We start from the raw sequence: 20009 nt of genomic DNA on the forward strand, positions 1-20009 counted from the left end.
TTACTTAATTATATATCTCGTAATTGAAGTGAAGAGGACAATAAATATCCAAAGAAATTTACTATAAAATGAAATTCCAAATCTCAAAATATGATTGTGAGCTATTGTCGTTGTCAATCAGTATTGCCAATTGATCACTTTGATGAAGAAATTTAGACATACATCTCAAAATCAATTGATAATGGGAGGAGTAACTCAAATCCTTATAAGCCACTAGCAAAGCCCTCACATCTTTAATGTGAGATTTCTCTCAACACGCCCCCGCATGTGTGGTGTCATTTAAGCCTAACACATGGACAATTTATATTGGGTGACGTGGGAGTACGTGTGGCCGTTAGGAATATCACGTGGATAACCTGCTATGATATCATGAAGAAATTTAGGCATACATTCCAAAACCAATTGGCAATGGGAGGAGTAGCTCAAACCCTTATAAGTCACTAACAAAGCCCTCACATCTTCAATGTGACATTTCTCTCAACACTTGTTGGGTGCTAGTGGTACACTCTCATCTTACATTCTAAGTTTTGGTTCATGTAACATTAGGATGACGAAGAAATTGTAGGTTTTAAGTTTGAATTTCACTATTTGCAAAAGAAAAATCAAGTATTAACAAAATTCAAAACACACGAGTTTTCAATAAGGATTGAAATTGAATTAAACTGACGATCAACTTTCAAAATTTATCCATCAAACTATTAAATTGAATATAGATAATTGAGATATATAGTAGAAGAGTGTGGCCGGATGAGATGTATCTAGTCATTCATATACAACTTCTAAACTCAATACCATGTGGTTTTGGAGCATTAATTTGCCAGTGCAAACCACTTTTGTTTATTTATTTTGTGAAAAATGTTGTCCTAATTTTCTCAAGCTCATGATCAAGTTATCCCCAAGGTGTTGGCCTTTTTAGGCTTACAACATAGATTAATATGATGAAACAGACAGTGGAGTAGGGTGGGTAGGGTAGGGTAGGATCTGAATTAGGTTTTTGCTGAGGAACCCATATGGGTTGGTCCATATATATAATGGAAGATATTCCAATAGAGGCTCACAAATGCACAATGCAGCAAATTTTGGTGGACCCAGTTGTGCAATACATGGTGGTCCAAACCCAGAAATGAAAAAAATGATAAAAAGTCTGACAGAGGAAATAGAGATAATTAGAGGATGCCCACGGATTTAATGTAGAAAGCTGAACCCGTCCTCCCCCAATTCCAAGTAATTCTGATACCAAAATTTTGTCCAGTCCTCCTCCTTTTGGGGTGCCTCTGGGGGACCACTGCACCAATCCTACTTGTCCTTTGTCGTTTTGTCTAGCCCCAAGGGGTACCCTACACTACAGCCAGGAACGCCAACCCTTTATTCTTAAAGCCTTCCACAGTTCCACTCACTTTGGGGTACCCCGAAAAATTAGTTTTTGGCACTAATATTACTGAACCAGATGCTTAATGTCGGTATACAACTATACACACAATTAATATTTTTAGTTGTGAGTTGTATAAGTTGCTTTACGGTTTGAGGATAACCTGATAAAGTGAACAGAGGGACCTAAGTGCAGCTAGCTGCAAATTAATTAAATAGTGTGGTCATGGTATTTCTAATCCTCCTTTTTAATGAAATTTGTTTACTGTTAACTAAGGTTAATTCCTTAGTTTTATTTCTTTTTCGGTCAACCAAACATCATGTCTTGCTATAATGGAATTCAATTCTCATTCAAATCTTAGATTACGACCTAACAAACATGACCTCAAAATTCGAGTTCATATTTATCTAATAAAACATATGTCTTCTTTTCTTTCATGTGTTAGACCATTTGACTAATTGTCAACTCATGTGTTAGACATATGTTTGTTAGACCATATGTTCTTCTTTTCTTTCACATGTCTTCTTTTCTTGCAATTTTATGCCTCAACTTTCATTTTGATTCAAGTTAATATCTTTGTTAGTTTTGCCGTAAAAAAGATCGTTATCTGATGACGTGGCACACCACTAAAGGCTTCATTTCAATTTAGTACCTCAACTTTACCATGTTTTTCAACTTCATACCTCAAGTTAAAAAACTTGCAAATAAATAAATGTTTTCCAGTTTTTATCTCAACTTCACCCCAATTTTTTACTCATCAAATCTTCATCAAAATCAACAATTTTATACTCATTTTGAAGCTATAAATCTCCTCTTTATAATCATATAGAAATAATTCAAAAATGAGCTATGAAACGCGAAAAAAGTAGTTACAAATTAGGCTACCCGAAATTGTCAATTTTTTTGAAAAATTTGGTACTTTCGGATAGCCTACTTTGTGACCAATTATCTTAGGTTTCATAACTCATTTTTGCATGATTTTTATATGGTTGTAAAGAGGATATTCATAGCTTCAAAATGAGTATAAGATTGATAATTTTGGTAGAGATTTGATGGGTAAAAAACTGGGGTGAAGTTAAGATAAAAACTAGAAAACATTTATTTATTTGCAAGTTTTTAAACTTGAGGTATGAACTTAAAAAATATGATAAAGTTGAGGTACTAAATTGAAATAAAGTCTTTTAGTGGTGTGCCACGTCATCAGATAACGGTTTTTTTGACGGCAAGACTAACAGAGGTATTAACTTGAAAAAAATGAAAGTTGAGGCATGAAATTGCAACTTTTTGAACTTGAAGTACTAACTTGAAATCCGAGGTAAAGTTGAGATATTAAATTGTAATTTACTCTATATATATATACTAGTCTCTTAGCACTGATGGGAAAAAATGGCTCTTTCTATTGCACAAATATTGATACTTTGACAAACATAATCAGTTTAATAAATAACAGAAAATTAATTTGAAAAAATTAATTAAGAAAACAAAGGTGACAATTAATTAAGGAGAGAAAGATGCAGAAAACCAATTTTTATGGGCGAGAAAGTAAATTTGGAAAATAGATAACTGACCATTAGATTTAAACCGAAACGATCTCAACCATTCAAATCCGAAGATAATTAAAAAACCAATCTATTATATTATATAGATATATTTAATCAAAATTTCTTAAATTCAGATTTTGTAAACCTTTCTTATGCCCTCAAATAACAGTTATTCTTACTCCTTAAATTTTGGTGCTTTTAATGTTGAATCGTTGATAATAGTGATCTTGCAATAATAAATAACCACAATAATTATTCTAGAAACAAATGGCTTAGAAAATTAAACAATAATATTTATTTGCAGGTGGTGGTTGGATAGAAACAAACTCCAAATAATTTATCCATAAATACTAACGTATAGAAAATAAACTAATAAAAAACTTATACAATTAAATTAGAAATATGCAATAAAAAACTTACAACTAATTAATTATAAATATATACTAAAGAACCTACAATTACAAAATATACTACAACTACAAAATATACACCTATACTAGTAAAAATTTAGTTAACTTACATAGATATTAGTAACCTACAGTATAACTAAGTCACCCACACCAATATTTTGAAATCTACGACTATCTACATTAAAGAACCTACATTATTAATATATTCATTAATTTAAAATATATTAATGAACTTACATATTTGTTTGAGATATATACATCTCTGAGATCCATTAATATTCCTATAATATGCAAGGTTGCAAGGCTATAGCAAAATTAACGCCACAAAAGGTGCCCAATTCCAGTCACTTAATGGAATATTATTTGTAACAAATATTAACTCCAAAATGGCATAAGTTGTAAATAATGGGAAACTAATAGCTTATTGTTAATCAATATGGCATAGAATTTTAAATATGGGTCTGACCTATTAATTAAAAAGTTATGGTGTTAAACTTTGTAAGAAATAAATTCTAGGGCCTAATATCTCATTAACCCTTAATTAAAAGTAGTATCATATATGCACCGACTTGCCAATTGAACCTATTTTTCATTCAAAGAATATATTCCAACCCTTTGACATCCTGTATTGGAGTATTGGACCTCAGTGTCTGTTTTAGTAGCCATGCACTGATGCACAGGATCACAAGCAATTGTACTCCATGCCATAATCACAGTTGGCAAGTTATATATATATATATATATATATATATATATATATGAAAATTAAGCGTTTGCTTTAGTCTTTTTTGGTGCTAAAGTGTTATGGGTACATATATTATTGCTTTTCATAGAATATCAGAATTAGATAGTAATCTGATCAATTCAGTCTCAAAAGATATTTCATGTATGATATTAGTTGGCAATAAATCAAGAATGAGATATACATTTTTCAACATACCACATGACAACACGCTCTTACGTTTCATAACTTTGTTATTCATAACCTTTTGGTTAAGGAAGATGCTATGAATCAACTTTTTCCTCAATATTTTTATGTGGGAGAGTGGAAAAAAATTGAGAAATTTTTATTTCTTAAAACTTCTTGAACCCATAATATATCTGTCTCAGTTCCAAGTTCCAACCCAATTAATTTCCTACCCTCCCTTTCTCTCATCACCTTAGCTAACCACATAGACTTATAATGCATTTATACTTTTGGTTAAACTCTGATTAAAACTATTTAAACACGTAAGGGTTTTTAAGTAATTTTCCCTTCAGGTAACATGAGGTCTGGTATTTTGGACTGGCTCATGATAAGGATATCTAAATAGGATTAGGTTAGATATGTAGAGTCAAAAAAAGAATAGCAGAAACACATATATATCAATGCTTCATGTACAGATCTCATGCATGCATGCATGCCATCACCACCACACGTCTCACTTTCTTGGATACCAAACATTAATTGGGATCTTTGTGCTCCACGAATGCAAAAGTAGTCCATGTCACATATAGTGGTCAAAGATTGTCGACCACCAAATAATCTCTCAATGCTGTATTTACAGCAATACATGCAAGCATGCATAATTAATTTCATGATGAGTCATGTCATGCCAAACCTGGAGTTCAAGTGGCCTGCTCAAAAAATCAGAAAATATGTAGACCTAATTAAATCTGATTGATCTATAAGTAGTTGTGTGTCGTTTTCTCTCTTAATTTCTTGAGCTAGGTATTGGAAGAGCAAGGTGCATATGCAGCTTGCTGTGATCAGAAATATGAATCACTGAATTTCATTTTCATTGGTTATATGCCACAACTTTCAGCTAACTTGTGGATTTCATCAATGTTGCTATCACGTACTGCATTTCTAGAGCAATAATGACAAATTCCCGACAAGGACCAGCAAGGTTACCAAACACCTTTATAACGTTCATACTAGACTCGTCCTGTTATTATCATCTGCTTATATTTTTTGTATTGATTTGAAATGTCAAAGCCTTTTGAGATTTATGAAAGTTTAATATGTACTATTTGCATTAAAAACTCGATAGTTAAATAGATGTCTACAAAAATTTAATTTTAGTCCACAAATACAAGCGCAATATATATCAACATAAAAAATATAAACTGAAAAATCTGAACTCACTATGTCATAGAGTAAGTTGATTTTTTTTTTTTTTCCAACTATAGCGTTACTCCCATATGAAATTAGTTGACTGCTAGGGATTCAACCAAAGTAATTAACTTGATGGACCAAATCGCTAGCAAATAAGTTCATATGAGAATATGTTATTAATTTATGCTAATGTAGATAATTAAGAATGTATAATTGTAGATGGGAATTAAGGTTGATCATTTAAGAAGAGAGCATGATTATGATTTATCGTCATGAAAATAATTGATCAACTTTTTAATGCACACGAGTGTGGCAGCTGGGAATTAAGGGGGTGGACCAAAATGCTAATACTGATCGAGTAGGTTGGGAACTTGGGATGTGTGGAACAAGCATACTCTAACAAAATTGATTGAAACACTTCTTTGAAGAAGATACTCTTGCATATAATCGGTATACACAATCTCTCTCACAAAATAAGCTGATAATATATACAATTGGTATATAAAATATGATAATATGTGAGTAGCTTAATGTAAAAGGAGATATATAAAAGAAAAAGTTTCAACCCCTTTTGAGGGCATTCAGGCAGCTGTTTCATTGTTTTTGTGCCGTAAAGGATTTTTAATTAATTGATCAGCCTTTACTTTTGGTCCAAAAAAGCACCTTGCTTTGCTGATACCCAATGCCCCATTGCCAACCATACCACTAAGTCAAATTAAAGACAACAATGTTGTTTTGCTTTTCTTGCCAAACAATAGAATAATCTTGACTCCATAGTTTTCTCCTATAATAGATCTAGATCTTCGCCTTGCAAGCAAAATAAATTAATATCATTAAGCTAAGAGTTTATGTAAATGTTAAGCTACAACAGTTTCTTTTCCAACAATGTGTTTTCTATTTCGTACACTCTGCTATGGAAATGTCAACAAGTTATCACAATATATAGCTAAAATTGCAACATAAACAAATAAAAAAAATTTAACCTTTATCTAGAGAGAATTCGCTAGTGTTGTAAAGATGAAATTGTGGGCCTTAGGAAAGGTAAGAGAATGGATGAGTTCGATTCTATAACCTATCATAATTTTAATTAATTTCTTCATTCTTTCTCACTATTTGAGCTAATCCCAAAACGCAAAAATAAATAATTTTATTTACAATTTATTGCGCTTGAAGAATACCATAAATGTTAATGAATTTTTCTACCTTCGGAACCATATGGTTTGAGTGTCTCATCATTCAAATGGCCCATGGAACCATTCGAACAACTATATATTTTTGTTTTTTTCTTTATTTAAGCTTTTTATTCGGTCCTTACCGGTGTTATTATTTTAGTTAGTAGAATCGTCTTTGAACTTTAAAATTTTAAGCTCCAAAGGGTGATTCTACGGTCATTCCTGCTGGGGAAAAAAATGTAAAAAGAAAAAAATTATATATTCTAGTGGTCTTACCTGCAATATTCAGTCAAACAATAGTATAATGCTTGTAGCCTTGTATACACATCAAGATCAAATTGCACGTCAGACGGGTCAACCTGTTATAGAAATTATAGTTAGCAGAAAACAAGTAACAAGCCTTGCCTGGTCAAGAAAACTTTGAATTCCTACCTTAGAAAACAAACCAGAAATTAAACATAACTCAATAAAAAAATGAGAAAATCAAGAACAGAGAGCGACTCAGAGGAACTAGTTATGGTAAGAGTTGTTGAGTTAGGCTCTGTAGTTTTAATTAAACAAAAGAAGTGCCAAAACTTTATTTTCTCACATGGCCATGCCAATGCTCATACCCAACATCCATGTGGACCCTTTCACATGGGGGATGCTCCCCAACTCTCCCTTAAAACCAAGGGCCCTGATCTCTTCCCCACAGTCCCCCAAAACTCATCTTGGCCGTCCATCTGAGTCCTCAAGGCTTGCATAGGGGGGGCGGCTGAGCTTGTCCCACTCTTGTCACCCAAATGAAGGGGCAGGTTGCCTCAAAGGTGCTGCTGTTGCTACCGACAGCTTAGCTTTCCTTTGTCCACAATTCATGCAATGAAGAGAGAATAACAATTAACAAAGGCCATTGCACAGCTCTCTCTACTCCTCTTCCCTTTATCACATCTATAAAATACAATGTAAACCTTGCATTCCCACCTCCCCACAAACACACACATTTTCTCAAACTTGTCTAGAAGAGAAAAAAAACTTGCCTCAACCACAGAGAAGAGCTTGGTCAAACAACTTGGTTCATTGGTTTGCTAGAGAAGATTGCTTACTGGGTTTTGTTTTTTGAGGTCCCAGAAGTTGCTGTGTTTATTGTGTTTCATCTGAAGATTGTTGGGAAAATGGAAAGCAGGACTTATGAGGATGGTCTCAACCTCAATCTCAAGGCAACTGAGCTGAGATTGGGGCTGCCAGGGACAGATGAAAGTGAGGATCAAGCAGCAGTAGTGCTGCCTGGTACTCTGAACAAGAAGAGGGCATTGCCTGAAACCAGTGTAGAAGAGTATGAATCAAAGGGAAGCACTGATGCTCAACATGGTCACAAGGAAACTGCCCCTCCTGCAAAGTAAGTCATCTGATTCTTTTAGGACTAATAATTTTGTTGAAATGTTTTATGAAGTAGTATGAGATTGGAGTTTATCATATCATGCTCATAAATTTGATGTATTGGGATGACAGGGCACAGATAGTGGGGTGGCCACCAATCAGATCTTACAGGAAAAACAGCCTTCAGGCAAATAAGACTACTGAGGCTGATACCGCTGGGATTTATGTGAAAGTAAGCATGGATGGAGCCCCCTACCTCAGAAAGATTGATCTGAGGGTTTACAAAGGCTACTCAGAACTCCTCAAGGCTTTGGAAATCATGTTCAAATTCACTATAGGCCAATACTCTGAGAGAGAAGGCTACAAAGGATCAGAATATGCACCTACTTATGAGGACAAAGATGGTGACTGGATGCTGGTTGGAGATGTTCCATGGGAGTAAGTTCTCTCTCTCTCTCTCTCTCTCTCTCTCTCTCTCTCTCTCTCTCTCTCTCTCTCTATTAACTAAGTGTTCGAATCCCATATACTCACAAGTCTCAACTGTTATTGCAGTATGTTCATGTCATCCTGCAAGAAGTTGAGAATCATGAAAGGATCAGAAGCCAGAGGATTGGGCTGTGGTGTATAAGCCACAAAGCCAGGGCAACCCACAAGAGCAGGAGAAGAACAGAGATATCTCTCATGAAGGGCAAATCTCACAGCTCGGGTTTTCGAAGAAGATATTTGGATCTTGGTCTCCTTACTCACAGGTCTTCTCTGGAGTTGGAACTGGGGGTGAGTGTAGACAGAAGAAGCAGAAGATATCTAGTGAAGTTACAGATTCTTTCCATAAGTTTGGCAGCAAGATTTGTTGTGGTTTGCGCATCTGTGATGCTATCGTATTGTTTCTGATGATTCAGTCAAACCAAAACTGCATACTGAGAGATTTGGTCCCAAAGAGATTGTATAAAGGGAATATATATATGACATGTTTCAAGTTTTGGTTATGAGTTATGTAATATTGATATGAATATATATATATATATATATATTAAGTTATACATATTGAGTATATGCATGTGTGTAGAATTTTATAGACTGCATACAGATTTTGTACCTCTTTCTATAATACACTATTATAAGCAAAAACAATGTGTAATGTGTTATCCAAGTTGAGAAACAGATCCAACATTGTATGGAGCCTCTGGCTTCAAGGGGTCAATGTTCAATTTTATAAGTTTATTCCACTCCAGAAACACAGTCAAATTGCCCACTACATACAAACATTTCACCTTTGTAATTAGATTTGGATGTTCAAGAGATGGTAGCAAAATATTTGGAGGGTTACTAATGCTTATTATAGTTTGTTAAATATCCTCCTAATGTTGATTCTGAACACTTAAGATGAAAATCATATCTTAGAGTAATAGGCAGCAATGACTTAAGTGCTACTTTAGTTATTAACTTCCATTAAATCTCTGAAGCTCACAATAGAGTTTGATTAACCACAAAGTGCCTTTTTGTGTGGATTAATCTATCCAAAGCATATGAAAGACAAAGAATGCTACCTATGTAGACTAGAATAGCATAGAAATAACATCATGCCATTTGTTTTTTTAACAATTAAAAAGCTATGACTACAAGATTTGATAAATATGTAAAACTATAGAACATCATCAGGGTCATTAATCATAAACTGCAATTTGGTCATCCAAAGATGCTGAGAATTTAGCTTTGATGTTTTTATTGCACATGGTCATTGATTCATTTGTAGGAATACAGTATTCGACAAAGTCCATAACCTTTCAATTTTCGAGTGAGATTTTAGGATCAATGAGTATAGTAAGTAAAATATATAAAGTCTCTTCAAGTTCAAGAGTTGAGGCTTCAGTTAAAAAATAAAGATTGATATCTTATCTTTTCAACTCTTAAGACACTTCCTTCAACCCAGCATATGGGCAAGGCAAACAAAGTCATATTGGGAATAGTGAACCCAGAAACTGCACATGACCCATGATGGCATGATGCATCTTTCTGTATGAGAGAGAGAGAGAGAGAGAGAGAGAGAGAGAGAGAGAGAGAGAGAGAGAGAGAGAGAGAGTAAAGATTGTTTTATGATATATATGTTTGGAAAATGGATTTCCTTTTCTCCTGGCTTTTAAGATACGGCTGTCTATAAATCTATCCTAAACAAACATGTTAGCAAGTCGGTGGTTGTGTAAAAATCATTAAATTTATTTTCTTTTGTCTGAAAATCTTAACAAGAGAAGAGAAAATTTTTGGGACTTCGTAAACATTGTATTAGCTAATATTCTATTGGTACATGGTGATTAGTTGGAATGCATCTGACTGCTATATATTCTTTGTTTATATTTGATGCAATTTAATAACAAAGACATCTTTATTGAAGCATTACAAATAATATTTTAGATATAATGTTTCAATACTTTAACTTTCTCTTTTAATTTTTTTAATTTCAATCACAGCCTATTTCATGTGATCATTTTCATCCAATTACAATATTATAACATTTTACCTTTTTAATATCAAAATGATCTTCTCTTTTACTCTGTCTTTTAGTAAATATATAAAGGTAATTTAAGAAACAAAAGCTGACATGATTTCAGGCCTTGACTCCAGTGATTCTGAGTTCATTCAGATGTTGGTTTGATACTTAGATCCAATTGCAGAAACTTATAAGAAAATGGTTATCTTTACTGCAAGTGCTAACCTACAGAAGTTATCTTTACTTATAACACCAGCCCGCAAAAATGACACCTATTCGCAATCACTGATTAAAAAAGGAAAATAAGATTAATAATAATATTTGTACATCTCAATAGAGATGGCTCAGCCTCTAACTGTGCTTGAGCAGAGGACACATGTTATATCATTCTGCAGTCACTCTGAACATAAAAGGCCCCCAAATTTTTTGAAGAACTCAAAATATTGGCTCTAACTAAACCAGGCTTGATGTGAGGAGTCATGTCCTTATATGCGAGGGTATGCTTTAAGCATGCTGATATTGCTCAACCTAGTGTCAGCAAAATGAGAAAAGAAAGTTGGACTCTATGGCATTTTCCTTTTTACAAGTCAACAATGCCCTATAACTCAACTAGTTATCCTGGCTAAAGAAATCATTTATCATCATTCAACAAAGGTAAAGATATGTATAAACATGTTAAGAAAAGCAAAAAAGCATGGCATGTAGGCAATACCAAGGCATCTTCTAGGCCATCTCTAACCTAGCAGAGGTGTAACTTGGCCACATAAATGGTCACAAAGTAGCAAATATTTGTTTCCAGAAATTATTTTAGGTTCTTTTTGTTTTAAATTTTTATTTTTTTATTACTTCGTATAATGTGATATCTTGAGCTGCTCCATCTACATGGAAATAAAACATATAACCTTGAGCAGTGTATACTGATGGCGGGTACCAAGGTAACCCTAACGCTTGAGTATGACCATGATGAAAACATACAAAAATATTCATACCCCACCCATCATTTCAAAGTATAAAATGGAATATTATAATTATTAGATGGATTAAAGCTTAACTGAGGTAACTATATATAATTTTGACTGCAATTTTTTTCCTTTCTGTCTTTTGGTTGGAACTGAGAATTATTTTCAGTAATCAAGATCATGTGATTTTTAGTTTAAGAACTCAACTCAATTCAACAATACCAGTATCCCAATTAATTGGGGTCAGCCGCATGATTGCATCTTTGCTATCCATTTTCATCTGGTTCTGCAGTGAATAATTATACAGCATAGGGTACTCAGAAGAAGTTTCTACTTAATCTGGTGGCCTAGTTGGGACAAAAGTTGGAACATACAATAACACTTGTGACATAGTCAAAAAATTATAGTTAGTTCTCTACTGCACAGACATCAAAAGTTTGAAACAAAAATACAAAACCAAAAGGATGTAAAAACAATTTAAAAGCTCTGAAAAAATAATGAACAGGCCAATAATCACAGACCTTATAAGGTTTCCGGGTGATTTCTTGGCAGTTTGATACTCGGATTAATAGTCCATAAGGCTCTGCCGGAAAATCCATAATTTTTATTTTGGACCACATCATTTCCATCATCCATCTTCCAATATACTGTAAGAGAATACATTAAAATCCCATGTAGACAGTAAAGATACTTCATTCTCTTTGAAGTCCATTAAATATCCCAGGAACTTCATATCTTCCCTAAGCAAATCCAATATAAGGTATATCCATTTTGAATCAAAATGGGACATATCTCCCATAACAAACTCATGGACTTCACATCCCAACTCAATCCAGCTAGACCCTCTATTTTTTCTAACCTGATGCTCCCTAATCAGTGCTCTCACTTTCGCAACACCATCCCACCTTCCTGCAGCAGCATAGATATTGGATAAAAGAATATAATTTCCAGAATTGTCTGGCTCAATCTTGAATAGCTCAGCTGCAGCAACCTCAGCCAATTGGACATTGCGATGGACCCTACACGCTGCAAGTAAAGCACCCCATACAGTTGAAGGAGCTGCAAATGGCATCTTGCATATTAATTTATAAGCTTCTTCTAGGCACCCGGCACGACCAAGAAGGTCAACAAGACATGCATAGTGCTTCTCAGAAGGATGAATTCCACATTCAACTGTCATTTGTTTAAAATACCTCCTGCCCTCAGTGACTAGACCGGCATGATTACAAGCACTAAGAATGCCAAGAAAACTTACGGCATCAGGTTTTATGCCTTCCCTTTTCATCTTCTCAAACAAAGAAATGGCATCTTGACCTAATCCATGATTAGCAAAGGCTAAAATCATGGTGCTGTAACAAAGCAGATCTTTTTTATGGGCCATTTCAAACAGTTGTACAGCCCTTTCAATGCTTCCACATTTTGCATACATGTCTATCAAACTGGTCACCACTTGCAGATTCAAAAGAGTTGATTGTCCCACATAATCACCAATAATAGACTCAGCTGTACCTAGAACTCCTAACTGTGAGCAAGCTGAGATGATTCCCAACATAAAAGTCTCATCTGGTCTAATTCCTAGCTCCTTGAAGTGTTTATACATCTCTAAAGCACTATGAGGCTCCCCATTTCTTGCATAACCCCCAATTATGGTAGACCATGAAATCAAATTTTTCTCAGGCATCTGATCAAACAACCTCCTCGCATAATTGATATTGCCAGATTTTATATAACCATCCATCATTATGGTCCACGAAGCAACATTCTTATCCTGCATTCTGTTGAAGAATTCCTCCGCGTGCTTGATATTCCCTGCTTTACATAACCCGGAAATCATCAAATTCCAAGTTCCAACATCGTGAATTGGCATTGCTTCAAATAAACGGAGAGCATTAGAAGTATCACCAGCATCTGTGTATCCAGAAACCATCACTTTAAACGACACCAGGTCTTTAGTTGGCATATTCTCAAAAAGAACCCTTGCCTCTACCATGTCCCCGGACTTAACATAACCACAAATCATACTTGTCCAAGAAACTGTATTCCTCTCGGGCATCTGATCAAAAAGCTCCCTTGCAACATCAATTCTACCATTACTTCCATAACCTGTAATCATTGAATTCCAAGAAACAACATCTTTTTCATCCATCTGGTCAAATACCCGTCTTGAAATATCAACTTTCCCACATCTCATGAACAAGTCAAGCACCGCATTTTGAACAATCAGGTCAAAACCAAATCCAAATTTTAAGACAAACCCATAAATTGCTTCCCCTTCTTTAACTCTACTCAGCCGAGCTAAAGCCTTAAGCACAGAAGCAATAGTAAAATTCAAAGGCTCAATGGGCACACCACGCATTTGAGTAAACAACGAAAATGCTACTTCGTATCGGAAACTCTCAACATGCCCATGAATTAAGGCTGTCCAAAGAAAAGCATTTGGTTGAGTAATTTCATCAAAAACCTTGTGGGCATAATCAATAGCTCCAAAGCGTGAGTAAAGTCTGAGAAGCTTGTTCAGGATAAGGTTGGACGAGAAGACCGAGCTGGTAACCAGAAGATGGGCATGGATAGATTTCAAGGATTTGAGATTTTGGCACTTGTTCACAATTTTCAACAGCGAGTGATTCATTTCATGGCGCCAAATGGAAGGAGGAAATTCTAACGGTCATAGAAAATATTTAAAACGATGGCCCAAGAAAAGAAAATGGGCTGCTTGGTGAGCTGGGCCTGAAGTTCAAGTGTAGGCCCATTTTGAAATAGGATGTGATGTGATGTCCTAATTTTTAGTTATTCTTAAAACAATTCTACCTGTTTTTCTCTTTTGATATGGGGAAGGTTGAGAGAGATTGGAAATTGAACTCTCCAAAATTGTCTGAAGTATTATGGAGAAAAATTATTATGTATAATTGTAATAGCGTAACCAAGGAGTAAAATTTCGGTTTCGAGAAAAATTTCGATGGAAATTTCGACGGAAATTTTCGCGGAAATTTCGATTAAAATTAAACAAAAACGACGGAAATTGCTATCAAAATACGGAAATTTTGAATAAAACTTGACCATATGTTTATTTAACATATTATCTACTACATTGATAAAAAATATTGAATAAATCAAATTATATGGTAGGTTTCATATGATATAAGGTGAATATAATGTGCGCTGGAGGCAAATACTGTTAAATAAAAATAGTTCACTAATTACTAATTACATAAAAATGACCTCTTTTTAAGGGATATTTAATTATTTTGAATCCAATTGTCCTTAAAACATATGTGGACAAATAAGAAAATGACATGTATTGTTATTTTCTAAACCACTTAATCTAATAACAAAAAACAATCTAAATAGATTGTGAGATCCCAAAAAGTTGGTTTATAATTTATTTTGAAGTAAATAGTGATTTATTGATAATTATCTTATTAATTTGAAGATATTAGAATTTTTCTGAGGAATTTTGGAAGGAAATAAATGAATTTGAAGTAGTACAAAAATAAAATTTATTGAGACGAGCTCACGAGATTTTACAGAACGTTTTTCGAACCTCGAAGTTAATTTTGGTAAATTATTTGAATTTTAAGTGATTTTGGCAAGTCATTGAGAAACAATAAAAATTAGAAAAGACTCAGTCTTGATTTTAGTCTTGTTGGAAAAATCTCGGGTCAACGAGCGCATAGACGCAAATAAAACGTGTTTTTTTTTTCTTTCCTTTCCTTTTCTTTTCTTTTCTTTTCTTTTTCTTTTTTTCTTTTCTTTTCTTTCCTTTTCTTTCCTTCTTCCTTTTCACCCGTGACTGCAGGCTATACAACAACACCCAAATTTTACCACTTACCTTTTTAACTGAAAAGCAAAAGCTGCACCCAAAGCACAAAGCACAACAACACCCAAATTTTACCACGAAGCCGTCGCACCACAACAGCCACCAGCATAATCACCAGTACTCCGAGCCCAACTCCTTCATCGGTTGCTGGGAGGCCCCCAGAGACCCAAAACAGGCGGAGGCCAAGCTCGCGCGCCTCCACTGAGAGTACGCCAAGCAAGTCAAGGAGGTCCGCAAGAAGTACATCAAGGAGGTCGAGCTCATGCGGCTCGAGAAGCTTCGCAAGGACGAGGCCCAAGGAGAAGACAGAGAATAGAGATAGAGAGAGATCTGAGAGATGAAAATGGAAAGAAATGGGGCTGGGCAGATGAAGATCTAAATGTATAGTCGCGAAATTTCGCCAAATTTCGCTGACAGTTTACAAAAATGAACATGAGGCGGCTTCGAAATTTCGGCCGAAATTTTATCGAAATTTCGTCGAAAAATTAACGAAAATTAACGGGTATGGTATAAAATTTCGGGACCCCTAAAAAACGAAAATTTCGCCGAAATTTCGCCGAAATTTTCGAAATTTCACTCCTTGAGCGTAACTAATCCCAACACTGTGGAAAAAAACAAATAAACAAAAATTTCATTAAATTGAACGAATCCCAAAAAAATTATATGGTCTAATATATAAAAGTGACAAAAGATAAGACTCCATAACAAAAAATAATAATATATCCCAACTACAATATTAAGCTAGTTACTAATTTATCCGCGACAACTGATTAATAGAACGATAAGAAAACAAATCACCACCATCCCAATGAAGATCACTTTTCCCTCAGAATAAGATCGAAGTTCCTGTCATACAAAAAAGTTATATATCATTAATTGTGTCAAAGCTCATCAAAATCATTATTAAAAAGTTCTTTTTTTTTTCTTTTGCCATACTGTTATTCATAATACTGTTATAAATATTCTCATCACTTCATAATCATCATATATGCATAATTAAGGTCCAAAGCTCAAGACAAGGAAAATTATCAGTTAAACAATAAGAAGACAAGATATATATTCTGACATGTCTAATTGTACGTCTTGTTTCTCAATTTAATTGGGAAAAGAAATATAAAAAAGTACGTGAATATGGTGTTTAAGTCTTCGAGAAAGGGAAATGCATACCATAAATCCCAAACGTAGATGCTTTTGTTTTTTTTTATCCCTCATAAGTCATAACATAAAATTTAGCAAGTATCTACAAATTAATAGAAAGAAGAAAGACAATAATAACAATGATAACGTACAATGATATATATTATACAATAATGCTAGTTGTCTCACATTTTTTTTTTCATATTTGTATCTCACTTGATGTGTCATTACTTTACTGGAAGGGTATTTCTTTTTTCTTTTTTAGGTTTTATCTTTTAATATATATAAAAGAGATTAACCTAAGTATTCCAATTTCTTCCAATGGTCATATTCTTTGTGGAAGGCATCTTTGTCTTGAGGATAAAGTTCATAAAATTCTTCATGGCTATTGACATACAAAAGCAAATCAAAATTTATAAGTGTTAATATATATGTATTGATCGATCGACTTTATAACTTGATGTATATATATATATATATGGACATTGTGGTTTTAATTCAATCTTTGTATTGAGTTAATTATATAGGGGAATGCTATGCATCTTCTCCACCAATCTTCTCTTTTATTATTTTCATTATACAATATATTTTCATAATCGTAACTGTTTATTTTTTAGATAATTATTTGAAGATCATCTATATAAAAAATCAATTAAATCGGAAATCGTTTGGTCATGTAATTGTTATCAAATAAACAAATGGTGAATCAAATTGTTATCAAAACCGTCTGTTTATTTGATTACAATTACATAACCAAACGATTTCCGATTTGGTTTGATTTTTTGCAGAAATTATCTTCATAGTTAAATCTAAAAAATAAACGGTACCGATTATAAATTTAAATTGCATAATGGGAATAATAAAGAAAAAAGTAAGTGGAAAAGTTAAATTGGAGAAGTGGATAACATTCCTCAATTATATATAGGACTGATCGACCGATCAAGTCACTAAGCCGGCCAGTGAAGCTGTAAGCCAATGAATTTCTAATGCAAATTAATGTAAATAGATATATAGTTCAAGAATAATTTCTAATGCAATCTTGGGAATTCAAATCGGAATAATATTTTTTATTTTATTGAACCAAGTCAAAGCACCAAACTGGAAAATATTTTTCAATAAATAAATAAAATTTTTTGGAGATGCAATTAAAGTTCAAAACCAACATCAAGCGAAGAAAACCATTAAATAAATATAAATAGAAGAAAAATACATTAAATTATAATAGGATGAATTTCTTCTATCTTTTCATCGATATATCTCTTTTGTTACTAACTCTATTTCTCTACGTATAACAATGTAGGAGCCAATGTACTTGCTGAAAAACTTATATGGTACCAGGATTGGTTATCTTCGGGGTTGTCGTAGTTAGTGTTTTTGTTATTTTTCTTTTAACAGCAAAAACAAAGAAGGAAATATGTTTTCAATAAAACAGTTACCATAAAAGAACGGATTGCATTTTTCATACAGCTCAGTTTGAACTGCATGTTATACACATGGCACCAGCTTAGTCCAAAACTAGTCAAGACAGTCAAGAGTCTACAAAACAGTCAGTCCTAAAATGCTTTGAATAGCCTCCGAGTAAGCACAAGGTCCTCTATCCCTGTGATTCTGTGGACTTTTCACTCTGAAACTGAAAACAAGAAGCTCTTCATCACATATCCAAATGGGTAGGAAGCCGATCAAGAGTTCACCAAAGACACAATCCTTTTTCAAGGTCCTGAGTCCTGACGTCTCTGAATTCTCTCAGCATCTGGTAAGATCTGCCCTTTTTTTTTTTTTACTTTTTTCAGCATCACAGATTACTACTTTCATCGATCCATGATTGTAACATATATATTTGCTACATGACCTTACCCACTCCCTCCGCTCAATGAGTTAACTGCCACAATTATTTGACGAATTTCCAAAGATTTGAAGCAGCCCTTATATTAATACAAAAGTATTGCACGTAATCGATTACAACGGTTTCATTTAAATCTTAACGGCTACAACGATCATATGTGCACCTTAACGGTCACATGGAGATCTTATCGGCCACACATAGATCTTAACGGTTGCATGTACGTATAGACCTTCTTCTCGCAACTTACGCACATGCATTGGAGGTCACATATAATGGTCATACACACAAATTACTATGTGAGAATTCCTTGATTTTACTTATTATGTTTATTTATAAAGTTATTAAATTTAACTTGCAGCGTATACCACCTGGATTTGTCAAGAACTTATATGGAAAATCACTTCGCAAATGTGGTCTTAGAGGCCCCAGTGGAACATCATGGGATGTGGAATTGGAAAGGAGAGAGAATGGTCTTTTCTTCCGTGGTCATGGTTGGCAGGGTTTTGTAAAGGATCATGTTTTGGAGAAAGGGGATTTTTTGGTTTTCAGTTATGATGGGGAATCAAATTTCAGTGTCACAGTCTTTGATAGAATGTGCAGCGAGAAGGATGTAGATGCAGCCAAGAAGAGAAGTACTACTGGGAGTCCTATTTCCTTGGCTGACAAAGGAAATCAAGTTGGAGTAAAAGTTGAAATTTCTGACTCTGAAAGCGAAACGGTGATTGCTGACAATTCAAGTTGTAAGTTATAGTACTCTATTTTCGGAAATTCTCTACATGCTCTCTAGCAACTTGTTTTACTCTTCCTGATTTGTGGATCCATTTGGCACCGTGTAGGTGATGAAGTTGAGTCAGAAGAAAGGCGGGCAAAAGGTTATTTAGAGGAAACAACAGTGGGATCCATGGTGTTCAAATCAGCGAATTCATGTTTTATGGAAACTTATAAGAGACATTTAAAATATCGCATGGTGAGTACTAATTCGTCACCCGGCCAATATGTAAGCTAACTATATATGTTTTCTAAACCTTTACCTATTGTGATTTGAAAAGAGTAAATAATGTCATTAATTAGCTAGAATACCTTTTGAATGACAATAGAATATGCGACTCAAGTTTAAGGCTTGAGTACGAAATCTATAAGTCATTCAAGTGCAAATACTTCTAGGATGAATATATTTTGATATTTAGTTTTTATCTTAACACCCAGTAGTGTTATGATTTTTTTCCCCCTTGATATCAATGATGCTCAAAACTGCAGATGATTCCAAAGAAAATAGCTATACGTGAAGGTCATATGAGTAAGAAGAGTGTAACACTTGAAGATCCATCTGGTAGATCATGGCTTGTTAAACTTAGATACGGTGACGATCGCTTGCTCATGACAACAGGTTTAATAGAATGCTGTACGGCGAACCAGATTTCATTTGGGGACACCATCATTTTTGAGTGTGTCAAGAAGGATTTAATTCAAATTCATATTTTCAAAGCAGGAGACAAAAGGTGTCCTGTAGAACTTGTTGCTGCCTCCTGATCCCAAAAATTAGAGCTAGTTGGACTCATTGCAATTTTCTTTTAGAAAAATGGTGTGATTGCATGTCTATTTGACTCATTGCAATTTCTTCTTTAGACAACAAGTTGTGATTTCTATATTTGCTTACCCATTTGGGGTAAAGGATGATCTTGAATTTAAGTTTATATTTCATTCCCCAAATACTCTTCTTTTTTTTTTTTTTTTTTTTTTTTTTTTTTTGAGCCTATGAAATATTTCTGTTCTGATTGTTCTGTTGTAGCTTTCCAGTTCTGTGATTCAGATTGACACTTGA

The 20009-nt window shown here is 34.1% G+C and overlaps 3 protein-coding genes across 3 annotated transcripts; 2 read left to right on the forward strand and 1 right to left on the reverse strand.

Annotated features, from left to right (window-relative positions):
• The first annotated feature begins 7329 nt into the window (after positions 1 to 7329).
• Positions 7330 to 8932, forward strand: LOC147293968 (auxin-induced protein IAA4-like). The gene is made up of 3 exons (XM_086230668.1): positions 7330 to 7965; positions 8079 to 8384; positions 8499 to 8932. The coding sequence occupies exons 1-3, from the start codon at positions 7742 to 7744 to the stop codon at positions 8572 to 8574; spliced, it is 606 nt and encodes a 201-aa protein (XP_086086794.1). The 5' UTR covers positions 7330 to 7741; the 3' UTR covers positions 8575 to 8932.
• Positions 8933 to 11754: 2822 nt separating this feature from the next.
• On the reverse strand, positions 11755 to 14019 carry LOC147293969 (pentatricopeptide repeat-containing protein At5g15300-like). The gene has a single exon (XM_086234072.1). The coding sequence runs from the start codon at positions 14017 to 14019 to the stop codon at positions 12019 to 12021; it is 2001 nt and encodes a 666-aa protein (XP_086090198.1). The 3' UTR covers positions 11755 to 12018.
• Positions 14020 to 18007: 3988 nt separating this feature from the next.
• Positions 18008 to 19717, forward strand: LOC147293970 (B3 domain-containing protein REM10-like). Its single transcript, XM_086231155.1, has 4 exons — positions 18008 to 18097; positions 18546 to 18927; positions 19024 to 19154; positions 19445 to 19717. Exons 1-4 carry the CDS (start codon positions 18008 to 18010, stop codon positions 19715 to 19717), a joined length of 876 nt encoding a protein of 291 aa, XP_086087281.1.
• The last annotated feature ends 292 nt before the right edge of the window (positions 19718 to 20009 follow it).

The sequence above is a fragment of the Dryas octopetala genome, chromosome 2, assembly GCF_963921425.1.
Source record: "Dryas octopetala chromosome 2, drDryOcto1.1, whole genome shotgun sequence".
NCBI lineage: Eukaryota > Viridiplantae > Streptophyta > Magnoliopsida > Rosales > Rosaceae > Dryas > Dryas octopetala.